The sequence below is a fragment of the Moschus berezovskii genome, chromosome 8 (genome assembly GCF_049115385.1).
Source record: "Moschus berezovskii isolate FMDL1 chromosome 8, NW_MosBer_1.0, whole genome shotgun sequence".
NCBI classification, from domain to species: Eukaryota; Metazoa; Chordata; class Mammalia; order Artiodactyla; family Moschidae; genus Moschus; species Moschus berezovskii.
Window position 1 is genome coordinate 96,478,214 of NC_142467.1, and position 21,670 is coordinate 96,499,883.

Here is a 21,670-nt window from a genome sequence, read left to right on the forward strand (position 1 = left end):
TGGGAGGGGTGGAGGGAGTGGCTGGCCAGAGGCTACTCCAGGCCCCCTCGATGGGGGAGGCGGGTTGAGGCTCTGACCCACTCCGGGCAGCCAGTGTCTCTGCTCAGAGCCCACTCCCTATGGAGCAGGGAGCCCGTGCCCGCCCTCTGACACTACATTGACTTCCGCTCAGTGAAACACTCTGATGGTGCCCGAGGCGGGGGCTGCCGGCCCAAGCGCCCCGTGGGCCACGTGTCCGTGCCCCAACCCTGACTCTGACCCTGACCTGCGCTGTGCTCTCTGTCCGCTAGGTTCTCCCCCATGGGTGTAGAGCACATGAGTGGGCTTTCTGGTGTCAATGTCCCGGGCAACGCTTCTTCGGGCTGGTGCATCTTCATCTACAACCTGGGCCAGGATGCCGATGAGGGGATCCTCTGGCAGATGTTCGGCCCGTTTGGCGCCGTTACCAATGTGAAAGTGATTCGCGACTTCAACACCAACAAGTGCAAAGGCTTTGGCTTTGTGACCATGACAAACTATGAAGAAGCCGCCATGGCCATAGCAAGTCTGAATGGCTACCGCTTGGGGGACAAAATCTTACAGGTTTCCTTCAAAACCAACAAGTCCCACAAATAACTCGCTTACGCTTTTTTTTTTTTTGTACGGAATAGATAATTACGAGTGAAGAAGTTGAAACTTTTTTGTTAGTGTACAACTCATTTTGCGCCAATTTTCACAAGTGTTTGTCTTAGTCTAAATGAGAAGTGAAAAGGTTTTTATACTCTTGGGATGCAGCCGACATGTTCAAATGTTTGAAATCCCACAATGTTAGACCAATTTTAAGTTTCTTAAGTTATTTCCTTTAAAATATATATTAAACAGAAATCTAAATAGACTGCATTGACTAACCAGTCCCTCGGGATGGTGGTGAAACTGAAGCATGCTTTAACTTCCGAGACTGTCTAACACGCGTTTCATTCAATGTCTCCACAAACTGGATAGAAACCAACAAGCAAACAGAAATGATGTTTTAGTTTTAGTTCCTAAAGATGTTAGACAGATGCTGAGTGCGTGTTTTTCTCAACCGCTTCCACATTTTAAGCGATTTCTGCTTCGGTTGACAGGAAATTGCTTTCCCAAGCAGGTCCCATTGCCACCTGCTGCTCACTCAGCCAAGGGGCCCCGGCTATGGCAGCGGGCCAGTCTGCCGTGGGCCACCGGCGGGAGGGGGACCGCACGCCGGGTCGGGCCAGGCCCTGCGGAGGACACGAGGGGTCTCTTATGCCCAGGCGCCAATGGGAACGGACCAAAGAGTTTCAGGGGAACTCCAGTATATTCCAGAGTCAGATCTCAGCTGCAGGCACGCCTCAAGATGCCTTGCTCCTCCGACACCCCGAATTCCTGTCCACACGTTGCATGCACAGTGCCCCCACAACAGCGGATACTGTCGACCCCTGTCTTCGCTCCAGTTTCCGAGCGCATTGACCACAGCTGCAATGCGTCAGATAGCTCTATTTTTTAACGACACAGAAACATTTGAGCATTGTATTTCTCGCATCCCTTCTCGTGAGCACTAGGCTTTTTTCTATTTTAGTCAGGTTTTGTTTTGAAACTTTGCTCTCCTATGAACACTCAACAGAAAAGTACTTACTTCCTGACAGTTACCTATTAACAAAACAACAACAACAACAAAAAAACACCCTTTGATTTGTAGTTTTAAAGATTAACCCTCAAAGTTCTCTTCATAACTGCCTTGACGTTTTGGGTTGTTCTGTTAATTTTCTTTTGCTTTTTTGTGTTTTTCGTTTGTTTTTACTTTTGCATTTAAGACCATTAAATTTGATTTTGTTTTGCTCGAATTTTGTTTTGTTTTTTATTTTACCTTTTCTTTCTTTTTGGCTAGGTAAGGTACAGACAGCCCAGCATTCAGGGAGGATTTGTAAAATCTTAAGCAACAAATATACTTGCCTCAAGACAAAGCATTTACAGATCTGTGATGTTAGGGTTGCGCCTTCACAGGTGGTGTTTTTTTCCAAACGGGGAGTGGGCAGGGAGAGTCTGAGAGAGGGCCTGAGAGGTAAGCAGGCAGGGCCCCAGTCTCCGGGCAACTCCTCAGGAGCATGATGTGATTTTTTTTATAAATAACAGTGTATGAGAGAATCAAAACCACCATAACTTAGTACCAGCGGTTTTTAACCTTGACACAAGAGACTAATAAAGCATGTGAACGATAGGCTGTTTTTAGTTATCGATATCATGGAATCGTGGCATTATTTATTTATTTATTTATTTAAGTGGAAGTCATTGGGCTATAGGCACAGCCTTCCACAGAGTGGATCGGTGTTCTGAAACCCCCCTGCCCTCAACCATTGAGGCTGTCCGTCCCCCCATCCCTTCCCTCATGCTTCACTGAGGGGCTGCCAGCCGCTTACCTGAGCCTCCCCAGTTTACCACGCGGCCCTTTTCTTACCCCACAAAGGGCCAAGTTCATCCCTTGAGGCCTTGTCTCACAAGTTGGCCAAGTGCCACGGAGGGCCTCCTCCCTCCCATAGAATCTTCCAGATTCTAAGTCCAAGCCAGCTTATGTGCCTCCTCCTGGATCCAAGGCCCACTTTCCCAGATTTGACACTAAGAGGGTCCCAGCTGTGTGTACCCCAGAGCACTCCACACCCCAGGCCCAGGATGCTCTCCTAGAAAAATATACCATGCAGGTCATGCCAGCCTCAGGCTAACATCTTCTCAGAGAAGGTGAGGTTCCCCATCTTCAGAGTGACCCTTAGGTCTCCTCACTGACACATCCTGCCAGCCCGCGCTGGCATGCAGTTTCCTACGAGAATTCTGTCAGAGGCCTACACTGTGGAGTGGCAGGCTCACAGCCCACACCGTGGCCCTTTCCCCCTCGTCCCCTCTGTTTTATTGGGGTCACTTTGGTTTTCCTGGTGGTAGCGCATGTGGGGTGGAAATGTGGCGTGCATGTGGACCTCTGTGAGTTGCCCAGAGTATCTCAGTAAACGGCGCGTTTTACGCGGTCCCCGCTCTGCACAGCCTTCTGGCCAAAAACCCTCATGTGTTTCTTTGGGAATTTTAATCTGCAAGTGTGCAGGAGGATACTGCCTTTGACACGTTCTACTTCCGAAAAGTAATCATCACTGCCACGGAAGTCCCAGATGCTGGCTCTGTGTCCATTAAAGTTCATTAAATCTCTAAGCTTGTTTGCAAAAGGAAGACCCCCTTTTTTTTTTCTAAGTCACAATCCGAAAGAAACCATGTTTAAAAAAAATTTTTTTTTTAACCTAGATCAGTCATATTTGTATCTTGTGAAATGAATGCTCTCCTTTTCTTTGAGAATTTTTAATGAAAAAGAGTTGAGGCTAAATGATGTTGATTTATGAAAACTTTGGTTTGGCACATGAATACCAAAGAGACTCTGACTGAATTCTCTCTCGGCCTGTGTGACGGGCCCTCCTAGCTGTTCACTCAGCAGCTGCACCTCTGTGCACCTGGTTCCAGTCAAGTAATCCACTCTACCCCTCAGCTCTGCCTTTCTGTAGCTTTTCAATGTAATATGCCAAGCTGTGGTTTTCTGCGCTGGCTGTGCCTCTGGTCACACATCCCGTGACTGCAACACCCTCCCCCACCGCCCCCCTCTTGCCAGAATAGCCAAAGGCTGGGCTTTCTCAGCCAGCGGCACCTTCCTTGTTCCCCCAAGGTGAGTCTTTTCCCTTGCCAAGGGCAGCTGCCTTAACCTCCGAGAGTCTGCGCTTGGCGTTAGTGCTGGAAACCCACCTTCCAGGCTTTGAACCTCGCTGCTGTAGGGAGCCGGTCCTTATGAGCTGGCAGCTGCGGTGGGGAAGCCCTGCTGGGTCAGACAGACATGAGAAGCCCGAGACAGCCACTGGCAATAACTTACGCAGTTGGCCTCCAGACTAGGGCCGTGGGCTGACCCCAGTCTGCCCTTGGCCTTGAAAATCAGAGTTCGTGTCCCCCTGGCTGTCCCATTTCGCATCCATCCCTGCCTGACCCAACTTCCCTGTGCTTTCCACAGCCATCCTGGTCTGGATCACAGAGAATGAGACCAAGCCACCAGGGGCCCCTCTTCCCACCCCATGACCCCCACCCCAGCCCTCCTCCATCTGAAATCCCTCCTGTCCTCCCAGGACCCACGGTACCTCCTGGGACCTGAGGCAGCTCCTCAGGAAACACCTGCTGCTCATCAGATTCCCAGGCCCAGCCCTCACCCCAGGTCCCAAGAACCCTCTGCTGAGTGGCAGCAGGAACTGACACTTTGTTGCAGCGGCCATAGGACCCCCAGCAGCGTTCACATTTCCACACCTTTTGATTTCACTTCTGACTTCTTAACGATTGTATTTTTCCACAACCTTTTGGTGACAAGAGTTCAGTTTTCTGCTTGGTTGTTAAATAACTAACTCCTCGTAAGTCCCCGTGAGGACTGAAGTTAGGATGACTGGTGGTCCACAGCAACCCAGGAGGACTGTGTTTCACTTCTGCCAGGAGAGAAGGCTTGTCCGTTGGTCGGGGCCACGTCTTTACTGTGTAAACGTTCCGTTTATAGTGACTTGCTCTGGGCCGGTGGGGGGCACTTTCCCAAGTGGTTCCCACGTTGTACAGTAGATGGGTAGACCTTTTGTATATTAGTATGTTTTAAGTTATTGGTTTGTTTTATATAAAGTAATTTATTTTTCAGGTACCATTTTTCATTTTAACTTTGTTTTTACATGGGTTTGTTTTCAATAAAGTGTGACACTGCTGTCCAAAAGCCAACAATAAAGTGAATCCCATTGTGTTCTTTGGAGATTGCTTATGTAACTAGCTTTTTTTTTTTTTTTCTTTTCTTTTCTTTCTTTTTTTTGATTTTCAGGAAAAAAAAAAGTCCTCCTCAGTTTTCCATTCCCCCAGTTTGCCTTTTTATCCTTGTGAATAAATGTTCTTTAGTGTTTTAGGAGGAAAAAGCAAACCTAGATTTTGATAATCCAGAAGACTTCAGATTAATAAAGAAGCTTTGAAAGAAGACCATTTTTCAAAATTTTAGTGAAGTGTGAATATTTTTTGTCAATGGCTTTCTCAAAGAGAATGAAACTTTTGCACCATTTTCAGAGTTTTTATAGAGATGCCAAATTGATATATTTACATGTAATGAAAACATGAAAAAGTTTTATTAAACAATTGTTCATAGCTGTGTAGACATTTTAATTCAGTTTCCAAAGCTCTCAGAGTGTATTTTTGGAGTACGGAGTGCTCACGGTGTGGGGCCTTACGATTCCAAAGCAATGCGATTGTCCGAATACATAGTCCTTCCCGCAGGTATCAGGTTTGTGTTAATCTCTGTATGTTAACTATGACTGGAATTCTGTGATATTTTGGTAATAAATGAAGTGGGATCGTGGAGACGTGGTGGTGTGGGGGTGACGGTGTGTGCCTTGTAAAGCAGCCATCGCCGAGTGAAGCGCCAGCGATGGCTGCCAGTGGCTCCCTGCTTCCTAGTTCAGAGGAGGCTGCCCCTCACCAGGCTCTGTGCTCGGGGAGGCAGGGAGCCCTCGGGACAGCCAGCCCCAGGGATGACTCTAGGATGTATCCTGTGCCCACACACCATGTATCCTTCCCTGCCACACCCCACTGTCTGCCTAGATATCCCCCCGACCCCCCCCAACACAAGTCAGCTCCCTCCCCTTGGAGAGAGACCTCTCCGTTCTCCAGGCTCAAAGATTCATGGGCCCCCTGTCTTGTCTCTGAGTATTGCCTGTCCATCTGAGCCTCTGGCCATTCTGAATGTCTTCTGACACTGATCCCCTCAGGGGAGGGCAGGTGAGTTCCGACTCCCCCAGAGGCAGGACGATCTGTCAGGGTCTCAGGGTCAGGGGCTCAGGTTCACATCCTTACTCCACGCTGTCCTCAGTAGGCAAGTCCTTGACTCTCTTCCCCCAGCCTCAGCATCCCCAGCTGTGAAATGGTGTCCATAGGATCCTTGTGGAAAGGAAAACAAATCAAGTAGGTACCGCAGTCACCACAGATGCTCTGAATCCAGGGGTGAGGCTGGGGTGGGCAGAGAGAGCAACCCTCACCCCACCCCCAGCTTCCCCACACCCAGTGGGCTCAGCTAAAAGCCTCACATACTTCTCCAACAGGCACTTACAGGGCCTCTTCTGAAGTCACTGGGTTTCCTTTTGTGAGTGTGTGTGTGTGTGTGTGTCTTATGGTCCTGCATTGAGCTCCCTCAGAATACCCAACCCATGTCCCTCCCTGGCAGGGGCATGTCGGCACCACCTGGGGAAGGGGGCTGGGCTCCAGCTGGAGGTGACTCTAGGGGTATCCCTGGGATGTCCTGGGGCTTCCAGCAGCTCCTGGAGCATCACTGTGCCCTGAAGGGGAGGGGTCTGGTTGTCAGCCTTTCCTGGCCAATTGGAGACTTTGGTGTGCATCCCCTTCCCCAGGGGGTCTTATAAAGCAGATCTGAGGACTTTCCTGGCACTCTGCTAAGCAGTCAGTGGTGAGGACGCTGCAAGTCCACTGCAGGGGCCACAGGTTTGATCCCTGGTGGGGGAACTAAGATCCCACATGCCTAGAGGTGCAGCCAAAGGAGCGGGGGGAAAGCAGACTCTGCTTCAGCAGCTTTGACGCCCACTCAGAAGCCAGAGAGGCACTGTAAGTGGGGCGTGCTGTCACAAAGCCCCCCTGCCCCCCGGGACGGCCTCCCCTGACCCCAGAATTCAGAGCTGAGAGGCTGGGACCGAGTTCAAAGTGGGGGGCTCCTGCCCCGGGCCGGTGGGTGGGGGCTGTCTTCACGGTTCCGTTCAAGGTTAAGGCTCTGAGGGCCTAATGCCCGCATCCCTTCGTCTCTGTGTCTCTTGTTTGTTTCACCTCCATGCTTTCCTAGGTCATTTGGAAAGGATTTTCAGAAGAGAAGAGAAAACCATAGACAACAATGTTGTCCTGGAGAACCTAGTGATCGGAGCCTATCACTGGAGACTAGTGTCCTGGAGTCTAGTGATAGGAAGGACCAAGTTGTGCCATGAGGGTGTTTTTCACTCTAGAGTGGGAGGCAGTGGGGCAGCAACACTGGCCCCTTGCCCTCTGCCCCCAGCCTGGAGCCCACTCAGAGCAGGACAGGTAGGGGTGATATGGAGCTGCAAGCCCTGAGCTCTGGGAAGCCACACAGAAATCCCGCAGCAGAATTCAAGCCGGCCCCGGAGCACATCTCCCCAGTGAATGCCTTGCTTTCCCCACCCAGGGCTCCAGAAGAACAGACCGAAGACCCCCGCCATCCTGTATGTAGGTGCTGCCGAGTGCTGGGGCGAGGGGGGAACGTCAGGGAGGTAGGAGGCGGTGGACGTGCTGCCTATTAGCTTTTAGTGTGCTGTTCACCTTAGAGTCCTTCATGGAACCGTGAGGAAGGTGTTGGCATTGTCCCCATACTCCTTTAAAGGTGATTCCCTGAAGCTCAGCCAATTGGGAAAGCAGACACCATTCAGGGCTGGTGACCTTTTTCCCCACCAGTTTAATAACAGAGCATCCTGGGTTTAGACCACCCATTACCTCTGTGCATCTGAATTGTCCTTCTTGGGGTTCAGCCAGGACGGGAAGTTGAGGATGCGGAGCGGACACAAGGCCTCCCGCAGGAGGGACAGTCTGCCTGCGTAACCACACGGGGGTGGGAAGGGGCTCAGGTACCCACAGGCACATGCCAGGGCCTGGACCCAACCCCCAGCTCTCCTGGGGATCTTTCAAGTCATCCCAGACAGTTGAGGGAGGGAATTGCTGCATCATGAGCACACAGCCAGCCCCTCTGCACCTGGACCTCCAGGAACAGTGTCCCTCTGAGACCCCGAGGGCTTCTAACCTCCACCAAACTGGGGACGGAATTTGCAGAGCCTCTGATTCAGAAAAGTACCAAGAACTTCAAGTCATTGACCTCAGAACATTAAACCGAGCCCAGTGGGGCTCTCTTGAGTGTGGGGTCCTGTGGGCATGGGTCCATGGCCCGACACCCTTTCTGTTTAGGAGCTTTCTGGTTAACTTTGGCCTTCCTGTAGACTCTGTAATCTCAAAATTCACCTTTGTTCCAAGAACCAGCTTCTGTCCTATTGGTTTTCTCAAAGTTGAAAGATTTGGGGATTACCTTGTGGTCCAGTGGTTAAGATTCCATGCTTACAAGGCAGGGGGCATGGATTCCACCCCTGGTCGGGGAACTAAGGTCCCACATGCTGCACAGCCAAAATCAATTTTTTTAAAGTTGAAGGATTTGGTTGAGTCCTAGAAGAAACTGCAGCTCAAAGAGCCTCAGGGTGGGTGTCAGAGGGGCCAGGGCTCAAGGCAGGCCAATGGAGGGTCATTTCCTGTTGGAGGGACCCTGGACAGGAGGTGGGGGTGGGCACAGGACAGGGGAGGTGGTTTGGTGGCACATACATGAACCCCCTCCTCTCTCTGGCATGTGTAGCCTCATGGCGAACTCTGGTGGGTCAACCGTGTGAAGTACCCACTGCCCAACCCACGCCAAGCAGCCAACCCCCGGGAGCACCAAGAGGCGGGGCAGGGCAAGTCCCCAAAAGCAGTCTGCAGCGATGGAGCTGCAGGACCACCAGGGCCCCTCAGGAGAGGCTCCAGGGACCCCAAGACGGAAACCAGTTCTGACTTACAAATAAACACATGTGAGCTCTCTCTTTCCTCCATGTCGATACAATCAGACCCACTGCAGCTACATAAACACTTTTTAAAAAGAAAGGGATGTGTCCAAGACAGAGGCTTCAAGATGCTTTGCAGAGACGGAAGGACAACTGACCATGGAGGCATCGGGGCCCCAGACCCACAGGAAGACCACAGTGGGAGCCTTAAAGACTCCTTTTCAGAAGGCTTGGGTTTCTTTCTTTCTTTCTAGTTTCTTAAAATCTGAAAACACTCCTCTCATCTGCTTTCATGACCAAAGAAGAACATTAAAATGTATTATTTTCAAACCCTTTTGGCCACATGAAGATGCAACTTGTAAATGTTTACAATTCAAGCACCCACTTCCTGGATCTCTCCCTTTGCAGCCACTTTGAGTACTCTGCCCCATGCCCAGTGCAGATTAGAGCCTGAAAAAGCCAGACATCAGGGAATTCCCTGGCAGTCCAATGATTAATTAAGACTCCATGCTCCCAGAGTAGCAGGCTTGGGTTCGATCCCTGGTCAGGGAACTAGATTCCACACGCCGCAACTAAGACCTGTCATGTGTGGGTTAGTCGTTAAGTCGTGTCCGACTCTTGCGACCCCATGGACTATGTAGCCCACCAGGCTCCTCTGTCCATGGGATTCTCTAGGCAAGAATATTGGAGTGGGTTGCTGTTTCCTTCTCCAGGGGATCTTTCCCACGCAGAAATCGAACCTGGGTCTCCTGCATTGCAGGCAGATTCTTTACCGACTGAGCTTACATAGCCAGGTATCAAGGCATCAGGGAATTGCCAGGTGGTCCAGTGTTTAGGACTCAGGATTTTCACTGCCTGGGCCCTTGGGTTTGATTCCTGATCAGGGAACTAAGATCCTGTAAGCTGCGCCTGCGGCAGAGCGGGGGTGGACGGGGTGGGGTGGGGGAGGGGGTGGTAAAAGAAGCCAGGCGTCAGCCAGGAAGGTGTGGGCAGCATGTCCAGGGTGGGAGTGGAGGAAGACGATGGGGAAGGGGGAGGCCGAGCCCAGCCATCCCGGAGCATCAGTAGGCAGGCCGGTTCACAGGGGCCTGGGTTCTCCCTTCCTGCTCTCTCTGTGCCTCTCGGAGGAAGGGGTGCAACCCTCCACTCGTATGCCTGTCTCGCTGTATCTCTTCACGTCGTTTCCTCTCTGTGGACATCTGACCCTGTGCCCAAACCTCTGCTTTTTATAAGGACACGAGTCCTACTGGATCAGGGCCCATGATGATGACCACATGTTAACTTGATCGTCTCTCGAAAGACCCTACCTCCAAAGAAGGTCACATTCTGAGGTCCTGGGGGTTAGGATTTCAACATACCTTTTGAGGGGGACAATTCAACCCATGAAAGGCCTTCGAAATCTGCCCTGGTGGTCCAGTGGCTAAGACTCCATGCTCCCAATGCAGCGGAGCTGTGTTCAATCCCTGGTCAGGAAACTAAATCTCATGTGCCTCAACTAAGAGTTCAGATGCTGCAACTAAAGATCCGGAGTGCCACAACTAAGACCCAACACAGCCAAAAAAATAAGCATATATATTTTAAATGTGTCACTGGGTCTTTTCTGAGTTCTTCCCCAAAGCAGTGCAGGGTCGGGGATTAGGGGTGGTTAGTCGACTGCCCCTGCTGAGTTTCCTTCTGGGACTTCCATGGAAGAGGGGACTAAGTAAGCTGGAAGGATTCCTCTTGTTGGATTCAGTGTGACAGGGGCTAGCAGGATGAGCTATGTAATTTGGGGTGCCTAGTGCATGAAAATGCAGAGCCCCTTCTTTAAAAATCATTCAGAATTTCGGATACACAAAATGTAGTGTATCCGTAAAATGGAATATTATTCATCCAAGGAAAGAAATTCTGACACATGGTACAACACAGATGAACCATGGTAAGTGAAATAAACCAGTCACAAAAGGACGAACATGGTAAGATTCCATTTACGTGAGAGCCCTGGAGAAGTCAAGTCCATGGAGACAAAGTAGGATGGTGGGGGCCAGGGGCTGGAGGAGGGGATGGGGAGTCAGTGTTACTGTGGACAGAGTTTCAACTGAAGATGAAAAAGTCCAGGCAATGGATGGTGGGGATGGTTGCAGGACAGTGTGAATGTACTTAATGCTGCTGTGCACTTCCTTAGCAGTGCTGTGCACTCTTTTAAATGATGAGTTTTATGTTATATGTATTTTACTACACTTAAAGTTTTTAAAGAATGTATTAGGGGTTTCACGATGACAGGAATTCCCTGATGGTTCAGTGGTTAAGACTTTGCCTTCCAAAGCACGGGCTACAGGTTTGATTCCTGATCAGGGAGCTAAGATTCCACAAGCCTCGTGGCCAAAAAACCTGAAAAACAGAAAAGAAAAAAAAAAAAAAAGACAATATAGCAAATTCAATAAAGACTTTTGAAATGGCCCACACACACAAAATTCTTAGAAAAGGGGTTGGGGGAGTGTACTTCCCTGGTGGTCTAGATATTAAGATCTGTCTGCAAATGCAGGGGACACGGGTTCGATCCCTGGTCCAGAAACTAAGAGCCCACATGCCACTGGACAACTAAGCCCACACACCACAACTGCTGAGCCCGAGTGCAGCAACTACTGAAACCCACATGCCCTAGAACTCATGCTCCATAACAAGAGAAACCAAAGCAATGAGAAGCCCTCTCCCCGTGACTAGAGAGTAGCCCCCACTCGCCACAACTAGAGAAAGCCTGCACATAGCAACGAAGTCCTAGGACAGCCAAAAATAAAGTTATTTAAAAAGAATTTCGAGATAGCAACCTCAAAGCTTGAAACAGCATGTGCTACCCCACGGATTAGATGTTGCCCCAGTTGGCTGCCTACATCTTGCACCACCTGCAGCCAGCAGACCTCCTAGTGCAGCCAGGACTCCCTTGCTCTCCATGCCCGGGTGGGGAGAAACCTGCTCACGGCTGGTGTTCTTGTCACCTGGATGAATACAGTCCAGGTCTCTGAAAACTCACAGCGCGCCCTTGCTGGCAGACATAATCGGTACAATGAAAAGCAAGCTGGGTGGTGACCAGCTCCTAAGGGCAGAATTTTGGTTTCCCTCCTGACAAGGTCTGGGTGTTGCAGGCAGATGACTTGCCCTTTCCGGGGTCCTGACCCACGGAACCCAAGGAGGGGCTTCCCTACTGTGGTCACATGGAAAAGGGAGCAGGTCAGTCCCACCTCTGAGCCAGGACACAGTTTGCTTCCCTCCCCCCATCACCTACCCCAGTGCTCCCACAGCTGAGTTAGGGGTTCCCACTGGACTCCTGGCCCTGAGGCAGGGGGTAGTAGGACCTGGGCCACTGATGCCTCTGTGCCCACAGCTTGCTTATCTCAATATCCTTCCGGCCATTCTTATATTCAATCCACACATATTCACCAGGTCAAACGCTGCAGGACCATCCACACACAAGCAAAAAGCACAATGTAGGCCATCCATATGATGGAATATTTTTGTTGTTCTTCAGTTGCTCAGTCGTGTCCGGCTCTTTGCAACCCCATGGACTGCAGCACACCAGGCTCCTCTGTCCTCCACTGTCTCCTGGAGTTTGTGCGTGTTCATGTCCCCTGAGTGGGTGATGCAGTCAAACCATCTCATCTCTGCCACCCCCTTCTCTTTTTGCCTTAGTCTTCCCCAGCATTCAGCTGTAAAAGGGAACGAAGCTCTGACACACCTGAGACAACGTGGATGAACCCAGAGAACGTGATGCTCAGAGAAAGAGGCCACATAGTGTGTGATTCCATTGATAAGAAATGCCCAGAACAGGCAGATCCACAGAAAGTAGGTCAGTTTTTGCCAGGGACCTGGGGGTGGGGTGGGGTGGGAATGAGACCTACTGCTCACTGGGCACAGGGTTTCCTTTGGGGGTGAAGAAAATGTTTTGGAACTAGATGGAGGTGGTGGTTGCCGCAACCTTGTGAATATAGGAAAATCCACTGAACTGTTCAATTTAAAATGGAGAATTTTCTGGGAATTCCTAGCCATCCAGTGGTTAGGATTCTGTTTTCATTGCCAAGGGCATGGGTTCCATCCCTGGTGGGGATCTAAGATCCCACAAGCCATGCAGCATGGCAAATAAAACAGAGTAAGACAAAATAAAACTAAAATAAGGCAAAATAAAATAGAATAAAATAGGCTCAGCAGATAAAGAATACACCTGCAGTGTAAGAGACACAGGAGACGCAGGTTCAATCTCTGGGTCAGGAAGATACTTTGGGGAGAGAAATGGCAACCCACTCCAGTATTCTCGCCTGAAAAATCCCATGAACAGAAGAGCCTCGCAGGTGTCCATGGTGTCATAGAGTCCGACATGACTGAGTACGTGAGCATCTTTTCATGTGACCATTGCCCATCTGTGTCTTCTCTGGAAGCCTCTGTTTATTCTTAACAGGTAATGTTCGCCATTCAAAGCAGGCAATGTCCAAAGATAATTGAATGAAAACTCCCCCTCTCTCTGCTTTCCTCGCCACCTGGCTTTCCTCTCTTGAGCTGCCTGTGTGCGCATGCACTTTCAAATCAACTACGTGTTGATGTTGTATTTTAAATAGGTGGGTGGCGAAGCCACCAGGTCTGTGTTTTAAACCCACCAAAATCCTGAGAAGGGAGTGTTTTACTGCTTGTAGCGTGCCCTGCATTTCAGAAACTGTAAGCTTATTCAACAAGTGTTTTCAGATTCATCCATGCTGTAGCATGTATCAGAACTTCATTCCTTTTGAAAGCTGAGTAATATTCCATTATGTGGATGGACCACATTGTGTTTATCCATTCACCTGTTGATGGACACTTGCTTCTACCTTTGGGTGAAGATAACTAACACTGCTATGAACATGGGTCTGCAAATACCTCTTTGGTTCCACTGGTTTTTTTTTTTTTTTTGGTCTCTCCCCTTTTTCCCTCTCCACCTCCCCTTCCTGGATATTGGTAACAAACGAGGGATTGATAATGGTCCTCAAGACTGAAGAGACAGACCCTAGCTTGATAAGGCCCAAGAAATATGCCAAAATTGCCCCATTGTGACTTTCATCAGTCCCACACAATTTTGCCTTCATAGGTTCCATCCCCCATGGAAAAAGGAAAAAAAAAACTATATTTTACAACACTGTTGGCATAAAGATGACTGAAATTCCGGCTAGATTATATATTTTTTTCTTCTTATTTTAAAAGAAAGCAAAACATTTGCAAAGAACCGCCAAGTATGGTAGGCTCTAGTCACCTAAGAGGAAGGTCACCTCTGCTAAGAGGTCAGGACTGCTTCTTTTTTTTCCTTTTGTTTACCCTGGAAGTGTATTTGGTTTGGGGCAGGGGTGGTTGTGTTTTTGTTTGTTTTTGTCTGCTACCTGACTGTTCCACCCACAGTCTACATGGAATCTGATCACGCACATAATCATGAGAAGAGAGATGAGGTTCCAAAGAGAGAGGATGAAGGACCCTAAGGACCACTGGAGATCCTAGAAGCCCCTCCCGATCAACTACCTGCTGAGGGCCCTGCACAGCACAGCCAAAGGCACCGCCCTGCACCGTGCCTGGAAGCTGACAGCCAGTTGTGCCCCCCCTCCCACCTGCACCATAAAAGACAGGCTTCCGAGACCCGGAGTCCTGAGTGTCCTGACCCCTGACTTTTCCACAGGTCCATCTGCTGGTCCCCTCGTTTGGGATGCTGTGGTCTCCTAGCGACCACAGCGGCCTCGGGATCTCTCCACAAAACAGAGCTGATCGGACGGCTCACGCAGCACCCCGCCATGCCATCTTTAAAACTCCCCAATGCAGCCACTTAGGCAACCCTTGGTATCTGGCCCCCACCTATCCTCTCCAGCCAGGCTCTCCTGCTCCCCCTGACATTTCCGTGATCTGTCTCCAACCCCTGCTGGCACTGTCCCCACAGCAAGCTTTCCTGTCTAGCTGCTCCTTTATTTGTTTTTTTGGTTGCACCCCTTGTTGCGGCACTCAGGATCGCTAGTTGCAGCATCCGAACTCTTACTTGTGGCATGTGGCATCTAGTTCCCTGATCAGGAATCAACCCAGGACCCCCTGCATTGGGAGTATGGAGTCTTAGCCACTGGACCCCCAGGGAAGTCTTAACTGCCCTTTATGGCTTCTTTCAAACACCTTCGACTTCCCCATCCCGGCCCTTGAGTGGATCAACTTCTGGAGGCCTTTGCTTCCTTGAAAGAAAAGGGAATGACAGTGCCAGCTTCACAGATTTGAAGGAGGATTCAAATCCTACCTTATCAACAGCCCTTGCTTTCACATCACCCAGACTGGCCATGGCTGTTGGGTGGGGGTCTACACTGTGACCTGTGCCAGAGGCTCGGCCCTAACTCTCCAGCTAGATTCTCTTTGTTGACATGGTTGATGTGGGCCGCTTCCTCCCTGCCTGCGAGCTGTGGGTGCCTGTCTGTAGAAGAAGACTAACGATAGCATCCGCCTTGGGGCTTGTGGGCTGGCGCTAAATAAGAAGCTGCTTCCTGGAGCCTAGCGCGCTGTCTGGAACAGGGGAGGCGTGCCGTCAGTGCCAGCAGCTATTATTATCCCTGGGGAAGGAGAACAGGAGATGGAGAAGAGAGTCAGCCGGGTAGAGGGGGAGCAGCAGTGGGACGAAGGCCAGACAGAAGGCAGACAGATGGCGGAGGTCCGTGGGCAGCAGAAGCTGGGCATGGAATCTTAGATCCCAGGCCAGGGATGGAACCTGTGTCCTCTGCATTGCAAGGTGGCTTCTTAACCACTGGACCAATGGGGACCAACATTAAGAGATGTGTAAGTGCACAGTACAGGACGATTAACTGTAGGCATTGAGCTGGCTGCATGCCAGAGTTCCAGAACTCATGCCTCTTGCTTATCTGCACCCAGCCCCTGGCAACCACCCTTCTTCTCTTTGTTAAGCCGTAATGTTTTGGGTAATTTGTTACAGAGCAGTAGATGAATAACACACAGAGTCTTTCTGTGATCATCTTAGCTCCAAACCTCGTCCTTCCTGGGATCTCTGCACACACTACCCAGCATGGGTTTTCTGGATGCTCCCCACAAAGGGTGACTCCCCGGTGTCTTGGTCCCTGTTTCACTCCTGGCTTTACTGTGGACCGTGCCCGGTCAACTGTAACACACACTCACCTGACAGCACTGGGAAGGTTTCCAGACAGCCTGGGGTTAGTCTACCATCTGGGAGAACTGACTGTCTTAGTCAGCTGGGGCAGCTATAACAAAATGCCACCCACTGGTTGGCTTAGGCAACAGACCACAATTTGCTGGTTTGCTTTGTAGGAACACGTAGATCAGGCATAATCACCAATGACACACCAAGTTTCAAGACAAGGCTGGTGACCCTGTAACCGAGGTCTACTCAGGGAGCTGACATCACAAAGATCCCTTCCCTTTTACCTTTTCTGCCTTTGTTAACCTTGTACCTGGGCTACAGAAGACCTAAACAGACTTTTCTCCAAAGAAGACAAACAGATGGCCAATAGGCACGTGAAAAGATTCTCAATATCGCTATTAGAGAAACGCAAAACAAAACCACAGTGAGGCATCACCTCATACCGGTCAGAATGGCCATCATTAGAAAGGCTACAAATAACAAATGCTGGAGAAGATGTGGGAAAAAGGTAAGTACAAACCTGAACATTAGTAGGATTGTAAATCGGTGCAGTTACTATGGAAAACTATAGAGATTCCTTAAGAAAACTAAAAATAGAGTTGCCATATATCCAGCAATTCCTCTCCTGGGCAAATATCCAGAAAAGACAAAAACTCTAATTTGAAAAGACACATGCGTCCCAATGTTCACAGCAGTACGATTTACAATAGCCAAGACAGGGAAGCAAGCTAAGTGCCCATCAACAGGTGAATGGACAAGGAAGATGTGTATAATAAGTAATGGAATATTACTCAGTCATAAAAAGAGTGGGACAATACCATTTGCAGCAACATGGATGGACCTGGAGAAGAGCTTACTAAGTGAAGTAAGTCAGAAAGAGAAAAACAAATCCCATATGATATTACATATGTGGGATTTAAAAAAAAAACAGTACAAATGAACTTATTTACAAAACTGAAACACACTCATAGACATAGAAAACAAACTTCACTTACCAAAGGGGGTGGGCGGGGGGATAAAGTGGGAGTATTGACTTAACAGAGACACAATGGCAACCCACTCTGGTGTTCTTGCCTGGAGAATCCCAGGGACAGGGGAGCCTGGTGGGCTTCTGTCTATGGGGTCGTGCAGAGTCGGACATGACTGAAGTGACTTAGCAGCAGCAGCAGCAACCACTATACGAAAATGGCTTCCCCGGTAGAGCCAGTGCTAAAGAATCTGCCTGCCAATGCAAGAGCTGTAAGAGATGTGGGTTCAGTCCCTGGGTTGGGAAGATCCCCTGGAGGAGCAAATGGCACCGTACTCCAAGATTTTTTTTTTTTCCCATCCACATAATGCTACTCCAGTATTCTTGCCTGGAAAATTCCATGGACAGAGGCGCCTGGTGGGCTATAGTCCATGGGGTTGCAAAGAGTCAGACACAACTGAGCCTCTAAGCACATATATCAAATAAGTGAACAACAAGGACCTACCGTATAGCACAGGGAACTATATTCGGTGTCTTGTAACAAACTGTAATGGAAGAGAATCGTTAAAAAATAATTATATGTGTGTATATAATCGAACCACTTAGCTGTGCACCTGAAACCAACACAATATTGCAATGATCAGTTCTCAGTCGCTCAGTCATCCGAGTCTGTGGCCCCCTGGACTGTAGCCCACCAGGCTCCTCTGTTCATGGGATTTTCTAGGCAAGAATCCTGGAGTGGGTTGCCATGCCCTCCTCCAGGGGATCTTCCTGACCCAGGGATTGAACCAGGATCTTTTATGTCTCCTGCATTGTCAGGCAGGTTCTTTACCACTAGCGCTACCTGGAAAACCCTCACATGTACATAGCAAATGCTAAAGCACATGTGGCAAAATGAATGCAGGTCAAGGGTGCATGAGTGTCTATTATAGTATTCTTGCAACTTTTTTGTAGCTTTGAACATCCTCAAAATGAAAAGGTAGGGAAAACATAAGCCGCCCTCACTCTGCCCCATGTGTACCTCCAGCTGTCATCATTTCACTTTCTGAGCACTGCAAAGACTCCTCAGAGGCATCTCTGCTCTCCTTCTCTATGTGCCTGTTAAACGTTTAGTAACTGACTCTCCAGATATGCCAGAAAGTTCTCGATCGATAGCGTTTGTCAATTCCTATGGCAGAAATCCTCCCACCATGGCCAATTTCAGGCTGCTAATGTGGTGCATTAGGGAAAGAATTGGTGGGGACTTCCCTGGGGGTCCAGTGGCAAAGACTTGGTGCTCCCAATGCTGGAAGCCCAGATTCGATCCCTGGTCAGGGAACTAGATCCCACATGTCGCAATGAAGACCTGGCTCAGCCAAATTAAATAAATAAAAATAAATATGAAAAAGAATCCCTAGCTCAATGACCAAGATGAAGTGGACCTGTGACTTGTCTCCCATTTCCCTGTGTGGCACCCTGCAAATAAACCATTGCCTTAGGAAAAAAAAAAGAGAATTAGTAAGAGGCAAAATCACTGCAGATGCTGATTGTAGCCAGGAAATTAAAAGACGCTTACTCCTTGGAAGGAAAGTTATGACCAACCTAGATAGCATATTGAAAAGCAGAGACATTACTTTGCCAACAAAGGTCCGTCTACTCAAGGCTATGGTTTTTCCCGTGGTCATGTATGGATGTGAGAGTTGGACTGTGAAGAAAGCGGATCGCCGAAGAATCGATGCTTTTGAACTGTGGTGCTGGAGAAGACTCTTGAGAGTCCCTTATACTGCAAGGAGATCCAACCAGTCCATTCTAAGGGAGATCGATCCTGGGTGTTCATTGGAAGGACTGATGCTAAAGCTGAAACTGCAGTACTTTGGCCACCTCATGCGTCGAGTTGACTCACTGGAAAAGACTCTGATGCTGGGAAAGGTTGGGGGCGGGAAGGGAAGGGGACGACCGAGAATGAGATGGCTGGATGGCATCACCGACTCTGTGGACATGAGTTTGAGTGAACTTCGGGAGTTGGTGATGGACAGGGAGGCCTGGCATGCTGTGATTCATGGGGTCGCGGAGAGTCAGACACGACTGAGCGACTGAACTGAACTGAACTGAATAGCACATCTAACATCGTATTTCCAGCCTACAGAAAAGACATATGTAAATAACTTCAGCAGCATAGACAGGGACATAAAAAGAAGCATGAGCTTTGAGAATTTATTACCATTATTTTAATATAATCCAGTTGATTGTAAGTTTATACAATCAATTTTAAAATAATGACCATGTTTGACAACTAGCTCCAAAATCCCTGAAAATTTGACAATTGGCTCTTGCTAGGCAGTGCAAGCTGGTTCCAGCACACCTCTGTAAAAAACAGAAGCTCAGCCAATTGAAATCTGGCTTCCACAGCCACCATTCAACCACAATCTTCTAGCTTCTCTCCTCAGGGACCTCCATATTACAAAGTGCAAGGGCCGATGGATACCATTCTGACCTGGTCTGCCTGGCTTGAGTTCTCTGCTGCATTCAACACCGCTTACTCCACCTGTCTTCTCCAAGCCCCTCCAGGTCCTCTTCTGACCTGTTGACCAGCCCTGCACAGTCTCTTTTAAGTGCTCTTCTTCCTCCATCTGACTATGGGGTTTTGATGTGCCCACCTGACATATTCTCTCTGGGTGCCCTTGTCTAACTCCATGATTTCAACTACAACTAAGAAACTCTTAGACCTTCTTCTCAGCAGCAAACCTGTATATCCCAACCTCTTAACTAGTTTGTTCCTCTTCAAATAAAGGCATTTCCAACAGACATCTTGGAATGTGAAGTCAAGTGGGCCTTAGAAAGCATCACTACTAACAAAGCTAGTGGAGGTGATGGAATTCCAGTTGAGCTATTTCAAGTCTTGAAAGATGATGCTGTGAAAGTGCTGCACTCAATATGCCAGCAGATTTGGAAAACTCAGCAGTGGCCACAGGACTGGAAGAGGTCAGTCTTCATTCCAATCCCAAAGAAAGGCAATGCCAAAGAATGCTCAAACTACCGCACAATTGCCCTCATCTCACACGCTAGTAAAGTCATGCTCAAAATTCTCCAAGCCAGGCTTCAGCAGTATGTAAACCGTGAACTCCCAGATGTTCAAGCAGGTTTTAGAAAAGGCAGAGGCACCAGAGATCAAATTGCCAACATCCGCTGGATCATGGAGAAAGCAAGAGAGTTTCAGAAAAACATCTATTTCTGCTTCATTGACTATGCCAAAGCCTTTGACTGTGTGGATCACAATAAACTGTGGAACATTCTGAAAGAGATGGGAATCCCAGACCACCTGACCTGCCTCTTGAGAAACCTGTATGCAGGTCAGGAAGCAACAGTTAGAACTGGACATGGAACAACTGACTGGTTCCAAATAGGAAAAGGTGTACGTCAAGGTTGTATATTGTCACCTTGCTTATTTAACTTATATGCAGAGTACATCAGGAGGAACGCTGGGCTGGAAGAAGCACAAGCTCGAATCAAGATTGCCGGGAGAAATATCAATAACCTCAGATATGCAGATGACACTACCCTTATGGCAGAAAGTGAAGAGGAACTCAAAAGCCTCTTGATGAAAGTGAAAGAGGAGAGTGAAAAGGTTGGCTTGAAGCTCAACATTCAGAAAACAAAGATCATGGCATCTGGTCCCATCACTTCATGGGAAATAGATGGAAAAACAGTGGAAACAGTGTCAGACTTTGTTTTTTTGGGCTCCAAAATCACTGCAAATGCTGATTGCAGCCATGAAATTAAAAGACGCTTGCTCCTTGGAAGGAAAGTTATGACCAACCTTGATAGTATATTGAAAAGCAGAGACATTACTTTGCCAACCAAGGTCCGTCTAGTCAAGGCAATGGTTTTTCCCGTGGTCATGTATGGATGTGAGAGTTGGACTGTGAAGAAGGCTGATCGCCGAAGAATCGATGCTTTTGAACTGTGGTGTTGGAGAAGACTCTTGAGAGTCCCTTATACTGCAAGGAGATCCAACCAGTCCATTCTAAAGGAGATCAATCCTGGGTGTTCATTGGAGGGACTGATGCTAAGGCTGAAACTGCAATACTTTGGCCACCTCATGCGTCGAGTTGACTCACTGGAAAAGACTCTGATGCTGGGAAAGGTTGGGGGCGGGAGGAGAAGGGGACGACGGAGAATGAGATGGCTGGATGGCATCACCGACTCTGTGGACATGAGTTTGAGTGTACTCCGGGAGTTGGTGATGGACAGGGAGGCCTGGCGTGCTGTGATTCATGGGGTCGCGGAGAGTCGGACACGACTGAGCGACTGAACTGAACTGAACAAAGCCAGAGTGGAAGCCCTCAACACTTCTTCTCACCTCCAGGTGGCGCTCCTGAGGGACAGAGAACGCAGATCCGTCCAACTCTGAAGCCAGGGAGTGTATGCTACCTCTCTTCCAAGTCCCATAGACCTTATCACAGTTTTAGTAATGGCAAAGGTTTCAATAGGGCAAAGGCAACGTACATTAACTCTCCCCATGGTACCAGCGAGTACACCATGTGAAATGCTGGGCTGAATGAAACACAAACTGGAATCAAGACTGCCAGGAGAAATATCAACAGCCTTAGATATCTAGATGATACCTAATGGCAGAAGGCAAAGAGGAACTAAACAGCCTCTTGATGAAGGTGAAGGAAGAGAGTGAAAAAAACTGTCTTAAAATTAAACATTCAAAAAACTAAGATCATGGCATCCAGTCCTATCAATTCATGGCAAATAGATAGGGGAAAAGTGGAAACAGTGACAGATCTTTTCTAGGACTCCAAAAATAACTGCAGATGGTGATTGTAGCCATGAAATTAAAAGATGCTTGCTCCTTGGGAAAAAAGCTATGACAGACCTGTTCTGTGCCTAGTCACTCAGTTGTGTCCAGCTGTTTGAGACCCCATGGATTGTAGCCCGCCAAGCTCCTCTGTCCATGGGGATTCTCTAGGCAAG

At 48.8% G+C, this 21,670-nt stretch overlaps 1 protein-coding gene across 1 annotated transcript in view; it reads left to right on the forward strand.

Annotated features, from left to right (window-relative positions):
• The window catches only part of ELAVL1 (ELAV like RNA binding protein 1), a 38,984-nt gene extending 37,146 nt beyond the window's left edge, over nt 1–1,838 (forward strand). Inside the window, exon 6 of the mRNA XM_055429281.2 lies at nt 291–1,838. Coding sequence (XP_055285256.1) covers nt 291–615 — 325 coding nt within the window. The 3' untranslated portion in view covers nt 616–1,838. The remainder of the gene's footprint in view (nt 1–290) is intronic.
• The last annotated feature ends 19,832 nt before the right edge of the window (nt 1,839–21,670 follow it).